Source organism: Eurypyga helias, unplaced genomic scaffold (assembly GCF_000690775.1).
Source record: "Eurypyga helias isolate BGI_N326 unplaced genomic scaffold, ASM69077v1 scaffold11145, whole genome shotgun sequence".
In the NCBI taxonomy this organism is placed as follows: Eukaryota; Metazoa; Chordata; class Aves; order Eurypygiformes; family Eurypygidae; genus Eurypyga; species Eurypyga helias.
This window is the reverse complement of record NW_010249692.1, coordinates 87,266-99,719: the sequence shown is the minus strand read 5'-3', so window position 1 is coordinate 99,719 and position 12,454 is coordinate 87,266. Positions and strand designations below refer to the sequence as shown.

At 38.1% G+C, this 12,454-nt stretch overlaps 1 protein-coding gene across 1 annotated transcript in view; it reads left to right on the top strand.

The window, feature by feature from the left end:
* HHIP (hedgehog interacting protein) overlaps nucleotides 1–11,592 on the top strand; it is a 68,998-nt gene extending 57,406 nt beyond the window's left edge. Inside the window, exons 14-15 of the mRNA XM_010151462.1 lie at nucleotides 7,958–8,106; nucleotides 10,426–11,592. Of these exons, the coding sequence (XP_010149764.1) occupies nucleotides 7,958–8,106; nucleotides 10,426–10,619 (343 nt within the window). The 3' untranslated portion in view covers nucleotides 10,620–11,592. The remainder of the gene's footprint in view (nucleotides 1–7,957; nucleotides 8,107–10,425) is intronic.
* The last annotated feature ends 862 nt before the right edge of the window (nucleotides 11,593–12,454 follow it).

Here is a 12,454-nt window from a genome sequence, read left to right as displayed (position 1 = left end):
AGTATCTAATTACATGGGGCTGCCTTGTTTGACCTCGACTTTTTGTTCTTGTTACCTCTTCCAGTAGGGTGGTCTTCAGCTGACATACCTGAAAGGCCAGACCTCCCATTGCTGCACTCACAGTTGGCTGTTTTCATGTATGGAAAAGGGTCAAGACTGTGCTTGGTTACTGGTGAAAGTAACCAGAAAACTATAAAATACTTGTATAAATCGGCACACAATTGAAATTCGACAGACTGTGGCAAAGGGATAGAGTTTTTGGTGACACTTTTAGAAACATGGGATAATTTTCATTCAGGCAAAGTTTTGAGTTTGTTGTTTTCAGTGTCACACCACTGCCGGCTTTTCAGCGAAAGATAATGAGTTACTTCCACAACAGATCATTGCAGCTCTATTTACCATTTCATGCTAATTTCACATTGCACATGTCAACAATATAAAACTTCCATGGCTTTGGCAAATATTCATGTAAAACTTTATGAACGAAATATTAATTGTTATTCACATGCTAAATTTCTTTGCATGCTAATACTTTGTTGCTCCTTTTAATGACTTCCTGATGGTATGCACCACACAAATACACCAAATACAGGTGTAGCGCTAGCACAGTAAGCTTTCTAGGACACAAGGATGTTACAGGGGGACTATAAATAAATCATCAATGTATTGATTCGTCACCTGTCAGAAATTCATTACTTACTAACAAAACCCTGTGAGAGTTGGCCACTGGCAGACTCCTCAATTGGCAGGGAGAGCCTTCCATGCATGGGGCAGTATAAAAGAACAAAATTATTATTCCCTGCGGTAGCCCCTTGCTAGAAATTAATAACTTCATGCAAAAACCGGTCATCTTGCGCTACTGGTCATTTGGAAGTTGCCTCAAGCTTATGAAATTATTCTTTTATTCTAAACAATAAATGTTACGTGAGGATGCAGGATTTGGTTTCTTTTGATCTTATTAGAAATTACTGAATAATCAAAATTATTCTCAAACATAACTGTGACCCTGATTTCCTTGTCTCCAATGTAGCTTAAGAAGGAAACCTACTACTTGAATATTGCCAGCAGTAGAAAAACACTTCAAAAGAAGTGGACACATTAAAACATTAGGAGATGGGAGGATGAGGGTAATCCAGAGAATCCTTTGCATTAGTCTTCAGTACTCAGCAATTGGAGAGTCCTATCCTAAACCAATCCTTCACATCTAACATAAATGAAGTGTTAAACTGAGGTGATATATGACAAATTGATAAATACGATCAACACAGAGGTTCTGAACTCCTCCATCATCAAGGCAGTTTGAAACAGAGACTTCAGAGTACCACAGGAAACTATTGGTCAGTTCCTCCAAACACTTCATGTCAATAACTAAGTCGCCTTCCATCGGAAGCACGGAATTAAATGATCCTTCTCTTTGTAACAAAGTTGTTATAATGATACATTAGTACTTGGGAGCTCTTACACAATGAAGTGATAAATCAGAAAAAAAAGTTAAAAATGAATGTAAACCTCAAGTATGTAAGTTGCTCCAAAATACACATATACTACCTATTACCAAAATCAAGGAGAGTGAAGGGAACAGGGAATAGCATATTTAGCTTTGGCACTGGAGGAAATGTGGGAAACCCTGGGGATTACAAACACATAAAACCAGCATTAAGTAAATTAGTTCAACTAACAGCAAGAGAAGAATTTCTTAAGTTAAAACTCTGTCTCTGAAAAGTACATCCATTTTTTCATGATTATCAAAAAGGTGTTATCACAAGTAAACTACTTTCCAGGCTTAGGAACTAATGAGAAAATACAGGGAGAAAGACTTATGTACATCTCCACTAAAAGGTAGGATAAGTCAGACGTCCTGAATCAGTGCAAATAGTAACATTTTATAAATTGTCTTTCTGACCAAAAAAAGAAAAACTTTATTTTCTATTTTTTTTTCACTCCCTTTTTTATAATTTTTCTGTCTTGCTTTCTGTTTCTACAAATGCATACTAATATCAATCACAACAACATTGTTGAATCCATAGGAAAAATAACTAGGTAAACAGTGATATAGAAAATATCCAAGTATAGATAATGATACAGAAAAGGTCCAAATATTCTGGCTAGTCAATAACAGAGAAAATAGGTGACAAAATCATTAGAAAAGAAAAAGTAAATATTTTCTAGCACTCTGAAAGGAGAAAATCAGCTGTGGACAGTATTAAAAATGCACATTTAAATAAGAAAGATCTGTTGATAGGTTCCTATCAGCTGTAATTTAAACATTATTACCAGCTGCTCTTTGAAAGTCATACACAGGGACAGACCAAGAAGGAAGGAAGGTGGCAGAACAGCCATGATGGGGCTTTGTAACTCTTCTTTTAGAACACTTAGGGTTACTTCTATCTCTAAGCAAATTATAGACAAAATGAAAGAGATGCAGAGAAGAGTACTCAAACTGACAAACAACGCAAAAGATTTCCATTTATAAGAAGAGACTAAACCCAGACAAGTTTACAGGGCAGTCACGCAGTGCTGTGTCCCCTGTGAAGTTTTAAGGTGATTTCAAAGGGGATGAATAATTCTTTTGACCAGGATGGTCACTGGAGCCAGCAGGTGATTTTTACAAAAGAGGGCATAGCTTAAGTAAGTGTCCTCGCACATGTAAGAAGACTTCCTCTTCCTCTCCTTTTAACACCTTACAGATCTGGATTTCAATATGTTTTGTATCAACAGCCAGAATTACATGCTTTCTGTTGGACTGAAACTTGAACTTGATTCAAACCATCTCCTTCTTCTTTCATGACCCTCCAGTGTATTTAGTTCCACTTATCATTCTTTCCATCATCACCATCTGGGATTTCCGCTGGCAGAGAGTATTTCCGAACAGAGTGATTTGAAACACTAAGGGACAATATCTAGATCATACCTCACTTTGGCATTGTTCGGGCTCTTTACAAAAACACTGGTGATTTTATTGTTTGGTATGAGTCGAGAGTGTTTGATGGTGTGACAGAACACCAGCATTTATGAAAGCATATTCCTTTTGAACACTTTAATTACTATGGAAGCGGAGACGAGGAAACATACGGAACTGGACTAATCTGCATCAAGATAGTTCTGACGGGTTATAGACATACTCTGAGGGTACTACTGGAAACTCTCTGTAGAATGAGCCAGTTTTGTTGGTGAATGCTCTCACCAACCCAGGTGGGCCGTACAATTTCTTTCTGTTCAGAAAGTTACTGTCCCTTAAGTCATTTGAGGGAATGGAAAGCTAGAATTAATGTCTAATTATGTTTAGTTTAGCCAGAGCATGCAAAATTCTTATCTCATTTACCTACCCACTTGCAGTTACTATTCCCATAAGAGACACTAAAGAGAAATTAGAGCTTTTTGCGAATACCAGTCTAGAGAGTTTCACTTTACAGAAGTACTTCACAAAAACTCCTTTGTAACCACGATGGAAAAACCTAAGGATTTTTTTCAATCACATCACAGCTCACTGACTGTAAAAGTTTTTGTTTTGGTTTGGGATTTCCCTCCCCCCCCTTTCACCCCCCTTTTTTTTTTAGACTTTCTAGCATTGGCTCTTAAGGACTTCTCACTTTTTATCGCTTTATAAGGAAAAAACAGCTCAGTTTATCTTTTGCTTACTTTCTGGAGCCTGCAGGAAGCCTCTGCCATCCTAAAGAAAGTCATACATAATAGAGCAGCTTTAGCCCAGTAAGCCAGTCTTTCCCAATTCAGCAGTCCAAGTGTTATGCAAGTGGCCCCCTAAATTGATAAATTCCCACAGTGCCTGTTGACCCAGCTGCCAAGTGCTCATGCAGCAGGTGTTGTTTTCATGACCACCCTGACAGTAATACAAACTGTTTAGCAGTTGCATTGACCTCTTAGCTATTAACATTGATACAGGCTTCACTAGGGACTAGTTTTCAAACATGACAGAATTTCTTAAGACTAGAGGTCATGAACAAGTATACCATATAAGAATAAATTTGATATGCTGCTGAGTTTAAATCTTAAAAGCCGTGAGTTTTTTCCACATTATTCCCATGTAGTAAATCTGGAGACAAGTAACGAGCTTTTGGCATCTCTCCCAGCACTAAAGGTATACTTTTTAATTTTAGAAGCTGTACCTGAAGAGATGCTATATTTATTCTATGACAAGTAGTAAATTCGGTCTATGACAAGTAGTGAAATGACTATTTTTTTCTTGACATTTTCCCTTACAAAGGAAAAAAACCCACACACAATTAATGCACAAATTTCAGTGATATACTTAAGCATCATTCTAATACCTAATATCTTGTGTACGTTTAATTGAAGCATAACATTCTTTCCATATATTTTGTACCACAGTTGGGATTTCTACAGCTGTGGCTCTTGTTTGAATTTGAACATCCAGGAATTTCCTCTGGGTTTTTTCTCACTTTAGCGGGAAAGTAGAGATTTTTAATATTGTGTCAAAGGCACGATGGAGGAATTGCTTTCTGTTCCATACCATGGTATTAATGCTGAATTTGACCCTTCATTTGCATTGATTTATGGATGTCTTGAGTTGCAGGCTAGCGCATATAGCAACCAAATCACTGTGTGTTTAGTGGAACTGTGAAGAGATGCACTAAAGAAAGCACAAAATCCCAAGCAGTTCCAGGATGTGTTGAATCTAGTAAAGCACGTTAGACCTTTATATGCCTCTAAACTACCCATAGAGGCTACTTTCTTATACTAGCTACACTAATGCAGCAAAAATTATTTTACACATCGTACAGTCCCGAATTCCCAGCTCACTGCACACGTCAGCAAAGGGACCCAGTGAGGGCCCCAGCCCCCAGTACAACTTTTCTCCCATGTTCCATACATTTAGAGTTGTTACACAGTTTCATGAAAGCATGTTTTAACAAGCAAGATATACTGTACTGTACTGTATATATGAACAGCTCTTTAAGATAACTAGAGTTGTACAGACCATATAAATAGTCATTATCAGCTACATTTTTGGCTGGCTTTCTGCAGACGAAGTAGTGCGTACTGTAAGAGGAATCAAGCTGTACCCTTCAGAGTTTTATAGATTGAGGCAGACAAGGAAAGAAATTCTCCCCATCCCACAGTGTGGCTCCATCCTCCACAGTCCCCTCCATTTTCTACATCAAGAGACAGCGCGAAGCACTGGTTATATAAACAGAATCATAGGCTTGAAATTGCTGGGAAGATCAAGTCCCAGCAGTCAGATTCAAGATGTGTTATCTTTGTGAGATTCAGCTCAACTTACGCTGAAGCCTGAATTTTCACCCCTCTAAAGTCTTAAGAATGCAAATTGTCAGTATTGGAGGGCAGAGACTTTCTCTTGATATGTGTTGGTACCATAATGGCATTCAAATCCTGAGGAAGAAGTGTGGCTTTTCCTATAGCACAACTAAGGAAAACCAGGAATTCTTCTCACACAGAAGAAGGATTCTGCTGCAGCTGCATTTGTATTCCTCTTCTCCTAAGGCACTCTGCCAACCAGAATTTTTTCCATCTTTGTTTCTACTCCACCCCACCATTAATAAATATTATCCGGGCGTGATGAGTGCAAGTTACTGATTGATGGTAGAATAAAAGGCAAGGTTATATTTACAAGTACCAAGAGCACTAGAAAACTTTAAATCATGCAAGTGACCAGCCATGCTTGGCAGGATACAAAAAAGTATGATTTCTGCCTCCCTACTTAAATACAAACAAAAAAAGAGACATATATTCCAGCACTATCATAAATAAATACTTTACATCTATTAATAAAATCAATCATTATCTTCACAAATAAAATATCTCTGTGGCTTATGAGGTCATTCTTTGCTAAAGATATGCCACTGGAGGCCTTTTCCAAGTGATTCTCCAGGACTCTGACGCTATGTTTTCTGCTAGCACAGTACTGTGCTTGTGTTTGAGCAAGAAGAAGAGAAGATTCCCATTTAAAGTAGCTTGAAAGAAATGGGCTTTAACAGAGACAGATGAAGAAAGTATCATAGATTCTTTAAGTTGGAAAAGACCTTCAAGATCATCAAGTCCAATTGAATACTGTCTCCTGTGCAGCTGGCTGTAAAGAAGTCACCTCAAATTTAGATTTTTTTTTTTTTCTTCCAGGGGTAGGAATTAGAAGACAGATCTTTCTACTTTAAGACCTTTCTATTTTAAACCTGAACATGTCTCCACTGAAAATCATATCATTTTCTAGAACTGCTTCCAAACCAGCATCACCTGTGAATTTCACATATGATTTTTAACTGTAGGAACTTTCTTAACCAGGTCATATGTAATGCACTCATTACTACAGAGCTGGAATTCATTACAGGTCAAAAAAATAATGCATTATATTTAAAAGACAGCTGTGGAAATACGTACACTCAAAAAGCGAAAGGGTTTCAAAATACGCTGCATGAAAGGCGTCAAAACATGTTTCAAAGCCGTTAAATAACACAGGACCTTAAGTTTGATTCTCAGAAACGCTTGGGAAATCAGAAGGTGGTGCTACACTAAAGATGCATCCACAGATTCTTTCTGTCCTTAACATCTGTGGGGAACCAGTTCTCCTGCATGGATGTTTAAATAATCACGGCAGCAATTCAGGCCGAGCAGAGAAAGCGCTAGGGTGAAACAAACCCGCGAGCCTGTGCGCCATTACTCTGTTTCAAAGAAAAATGCAAGAAGCCCCGTCATGTACCGGTAACGAGGCGCCTGCCAAAGCGGGGGTGGGGAACGCAAGCCCGGTCACCAACTGCGCAACTTTTGTGACATTAGGTATGAGTGCTTATTTTTCTTAAAAATTATTTTTACCCTATCTAATATTACTTTGAATGGGTCCATTGTGCATAGAAATAGCTTTTTTAAATCCTACTAGAACATGGGCTTCATTGATGTCTTAGAAGCCATGAGTTCAACAAGTTACTTTCATTTTCTTTAGCTTAATTTTTTCCCTCGATATTTCTTCTGATGTTGAAATGGGAGGTAAACAAAAATGCCCAATTTTCCTCCTCTTTTTTTTTCTGCCACTGTTTGTCACACCTCCAGCACACCCCTTCTTTCTCAGACTCCAAAGTCTATTCTTTTCTCCTCACAGGAGTATCAATCGAGGATTTTAGTATCTGAACAGTTGAGGTGGGAAGGGAGCTCTGAAGGGCACCTGGTCCAACCCAGGGCTCAAGCAGGGCCACCTACAGCCAGTTGCCCAGGACCATGTCCAGACAGCTCCCAAATATCTCCAAGGATGGAGACTCCACGCTGCTCTGGGCAACCTGTGCCAGAGCTCGGTTACCCTCATAGTGAAAAAGTCTTTTCCGATGGTCAGATGCTCAAGTAAGCATCTGGAATACATAATCCAAACATGATTCACAAGAATATGGACATAAAAATCTTCAACATCAAACTGAATAAATAGATAGAAGTAATACTTCCACAACATTATTATGCACGTCCTAATATGTGACATAAAACCTGCTGTTCAGATTAGTCTTCCCAGCATGCAGTCGGAAATATAAATCAGCTAGAAAAGCAAAAAGTCACCATCAGATTCTGGAGTGAATTTATAGGAATGTTTGCGCTCTCTGAAAAAAAGCCACACAATTTAGCACATCTAATTATGATATTATCTAGAGATATATGCTGCCTGTGATAAGCTTTTCAGCAAGCTGGTTTTGCCAGGTTCAAGCTTCAAGAATTCTCAAGCACTATTATTTAATCTTGTAGAAGATGTCTGAAGGCAGTTACATCAAAGTATAGCAAATCACACTGTATTTTTCTATAATGTAACATATTGTATCATCTCTATGTTTATTGGTGGTTTTGAGACAAAAAGCAATTTCCTTAGAACACAGATTTCTCCCACTGATAATACCATAAAAGAAAACCAGGCCTTTAATAAAAAAAACCAAAGTTTTTCCCCTTGACCCCAACTTTTAACTATCTGCTTGGTTCATGTATTTTTATTCAGGCCTTTAGTCCCTGAAGAATGCAAAAGAACAGCTCAGTCTGCACAGATACTGACATCTGAATGTTCAAGGCATTGTCGGAATGGGCACTGCACCCCCACAGGAAAATGCTGCTGTAATCAAGGCTGGGAAGGAGAGTTCTGCAGAACTGGTTTGTATACAGATTCATAGCACAAGTGAAAAAAGCAGTTACATGTCATAGTTTGCTTTTAAATACTTGCTGAGAGAAATTTTCAATATATATCATTGACAATCAGCTCTAAGATAACATTAAAGAAATACTGATCTCATGAGTTGTAGGAGAAAATAAGCCTTCAGTTGAGTGCAACAGTTAGAACATCAAATGCAATGTGAACCATTACAGAATGCAATTAATAGCATAAATAGGATAGACAACAATATTCTTATTTTTTCACCAAGACCATATAATGAAAGGAAATGGGATCAGTACATGTTCCATGTTTGGACATTCAGCTTCCAGCTGCAGTATTATCACTGTCAGTGTCAAATAGGACTACCTTGTCAGGAAAGATGGTAAGTTTGACCCTCAGGTCGCTATTGCATATTTTGCACTTCACTAATTTAGTTCAACTTTAGTTTTGGTAAATTCTTACTTTTGACCCTACAAAATAAAATAACTCCAGTTTGTTAAAGAGAATTCTGTGTACAACTTATCACAAAGCAGCTCATAATCAGAACGTTACTGTTATCTATTATTATTCGCAGTGCTTTTATTAAGACTTATCTTGTTGCCATCGTGTATCTTTTAAAAGTCACGTGAAGAAGTGCCTGTGAGCAAACTAGATGTTGGGTATGCCACCAAAGGGGTGAGATGAATGAACCTGGAGTGCCTCTCACAGAGGCTGTGGTTATGTCTGAGACATATAACTCTGGCCTATTCACATACTCCAGAACAAGCCTGGGTACCAGGAAGTGTTATTAGTGCATCAGCACAGTCTCCTGACTAAGCATATTTGGTCAGCACGTTTGACCAGGTGTCTGTACAAAGAGATAAGGTTAACAGGATGGCAGTAGTACTCAAAAGAGGAAAAGAATCACAGAGTAGGACAAAGCAAGGATCACATGAGGGACCAGGGAGAATTCAGGTTGGAAGGGCACTCAGGAGGGCCCTGCTGAAGCAGGATCAGCTACGAGGTCCTTACAGACTAGAGCGTAAATATCAGCAACCTCTGGGTTTTTAGTGCTGAGCAAGACTGACTTCGTTCGGAATGAAATTAAAAGAATGAATCACTGATGATATATCTTATGGGCAGGATGCATGAGCTGACCATCATACAGCCATGCAAAAAGCAGGTGGGAGAAATGGATGAGGTCATCTGGCCAAATAGCCCAACTTCAATTGTCCTCGCTTGTCAGTCAGAGATTTCCTACATTTAGAGAATGAGGCCCACTCGAGGCACTTAACAGAGATGTTCTAGGCGGACCTCAAGCTACTATTATAATTTAAATAAGAAAAATTACTTTATGAGGCATCAGTTTCCTCCCAGTGTAAATCTCATGAATAAAACCAAGAAACCTGTTTTTATATTGGGTATTATAAAACTCTGTAAATCAATATTATAGCTTTATTGTCACAGATAACATTAAACAAAATGCAAAAAGAAAGACACATTATATTTATCACAGTTCTGTGACCCTGCCCCAGAAGAAAATACTTCCACAACTAAAGTTATTGATCATTTTGCTAACATTGGCTACAATTTAAAATAGCATATATATTTGAAAAATTTAAGCAAGCTGATTATCCTAGAACTCTATTGGTAAAACATCAGGCACCTACTAAAGAGGGAGGGAAAAACTTTGAAACTTAACTGGATGATAAAAACTGTCAAAAAATACTCTTTTTTTTTTTTAAAGGGAATTTAATTTTGTTCCAAGTGTAAGTGATTCAAGGAGTGCATCTCTGTGGTCAACTGCAGCCTGCTCTGCTCTGATCAGGAGAGCGAGTAGTGCAGAACTTTGCACGTACAAAGGGGTTTACCCGAGATTCGGCACTTGCTAACTTGGAGATGGGCAGGTGCTAAAATATCTCAGCCCCTTCAGGACATTTTTGGGTTGCCAGCATAAGAAATGGGATAAGGTAGACCACCACTAAAGATGTAGATATGCTGTATGTCTCATTTTCAAATGATAAGACATTTGCAGTCTCAAGTCTTTTGAGATGAGTCTTCTATGCACTCTAAAAGTCAAGCATGAATATGGGAATTCGGCATTTTCAAAAATCTGTCCACTCTGTCCTGGCTGACATCCACTCAGACATACAGCATTATTTCCTCCCCCTATTGTTCTAAAACTTTAACAAATATGGTTTGAAATCTTCTCAGATTTTGTCCTTTCTGGTTCATTTTTAATCGATGTGCTTTATCATCATAAGCTCTTAATGAATGTATATCTTGCCAGTTTGTGTCGCTCTAAACAAATCAGAAAATCGCTGTTTTTTTACCCACAGCAAAATGTGACCCAGCCTGTCGACATGGAGGTGTCTGTGTAAGGCCTAATAAATGCTTGTGTAAAAAAGGCTATCTCGGCCCTCAGTGTGAACAAGTGGATAGAAACATCCGAAGAGTGACCAGGGCAGGTATTCTTGATCAGATCCTAGACATGACATCCTATTTGCTGGATCTAACCAGCTACATTGTATAGTTTCTGGGACTATTTGGAAACTACACTTGCAACGGGCATTTGTTTTGAATCCTGTCATTTTTAAAAAGACTGTTATCCTACAACAAATATCGGTGATTTGATTTACTTTATTAATTTAAGTATAAAATCCACAAATGTGCAGATAAATTATTTGTATGTGTGTAAATATTTCTGTGCGTCTCCCCAGACGTACCGATATCCGACACGTGCACACATACCCACGCACGCACTATCACAAATGCAGTTTTACAGCTAGTGGAATTTTTTTTAATATTTATTTCTTCATGAGAAATAGTTTACAAAGTAATTCCACTGTAAACCCCATTTTCATCAAAGGACTTTTGTGATGTCTTAATGGATTCTTTGACATCCCAGAAATCTTGTGTCTGTACCTATCTGATTGTAGCAATAAGAGAGCAGTTTTCAAACATTGCTGTATAAACTGCTGGACTTAATAAAATCCAGCTGTACCAGTTTCTAAGGTGAACTGAACTACGTCATGAGACATTATTTCAGAACTCCTTAATGCATTCCTATCTAGGCAATTCATTGTAAGACTGTAACCTTCACCTTCATCAATGTAACTCTATTACAGAATGTTACGCATTTTCTTATCTAGCATAGATGCAAAAATCTGGTTATCGCAGCTTAATATCAAGATTGTTTCAAGTGTTTAATAATTAAATTATATTCGCATATTTCCAAACCAGTCATCCTAGAAGGTCTGCTTTTTATCATATATGTTATTTAACGATGGGCACTGGGTTCATGTTACCTATTTATATTATTTTATTTTATTTTTATAATATAGACATCACCTAGATGAGACAGCTTTACCATGTCCTGTAAAATACTAAAGTTACATTTTTCACCAACTTAATTGGAAAGACGGGGAGAGAGCAAACACACTCTTTAAAGTGTTGTGGATCTAATCTAGAAATGTATCCTTGTGTCAACTTGTATTCGTTTACGACGGATGAAAAAAAAAAAAACAACCGCCAACCAATCGTAATAAAATTCCAGCATACGCTAAAAGTGTTCATAAAGTGATTTTCACTGTAACAGGAGGGGCCAGATTATACCCGAGTAGACTGCTGCCGATTTCACCCTGAACAGAACGTCCCCGGATGACAGCTCACGTGAGCACGTGTTGGCTGTGTAAGGTGTCGCTTGTAAAAAAAGTATAATGATTCTTTTGCCAAATGCAGTTCTAAATGTAAATGTTCCTTGAAGAGGTAACATAAAATTGAGTCTTTGTAAATGTATCAATAAATGTGACGTACATGCTATAGCCAGGCTTTCTAAAGTATTAATAGTCTAACTAGATGTGTCGTCAGAACTGCTGCCCTTGTCTCCGGCTCTAGGGCGTTCTTGGCAGTTTCTCTCCTCACTACTTACCGACTATCAGATTTCCTTTGCACTACCTGGATTTTATAAAATCTTGCCAATGAAAAGAAAGCACGGTAGTCAGTGTGCACATCCTATGGTTCTTGCAAGCAGCTGCTCATGCATCAACGTTTACGATGTTTTTACAAGATTTTAGGCAGTAATATCTAAAAGACTTTAGCCACAGTACTCCCCAGTAGCAAAATTACCTCTCCAGGGCAGCGACATGCAACAAATTTTTCTTCATAGAAAAGTTGTCGGTCTTCATTTAGTAAGTACTAAATCTGAAAGTACAGCATGACTGCTACTTGTCTTTCTCTGTCTTACACATTCCAGCTCAGAGGAACAGAAAATTACATTTGCCTTCCATATATGTTTGCCTGGGTTTCCAGTGACCTCATGCCAAATGGAAATTGGTTGAGAAATCTTGGTTAAGTGCTCAGCGAACA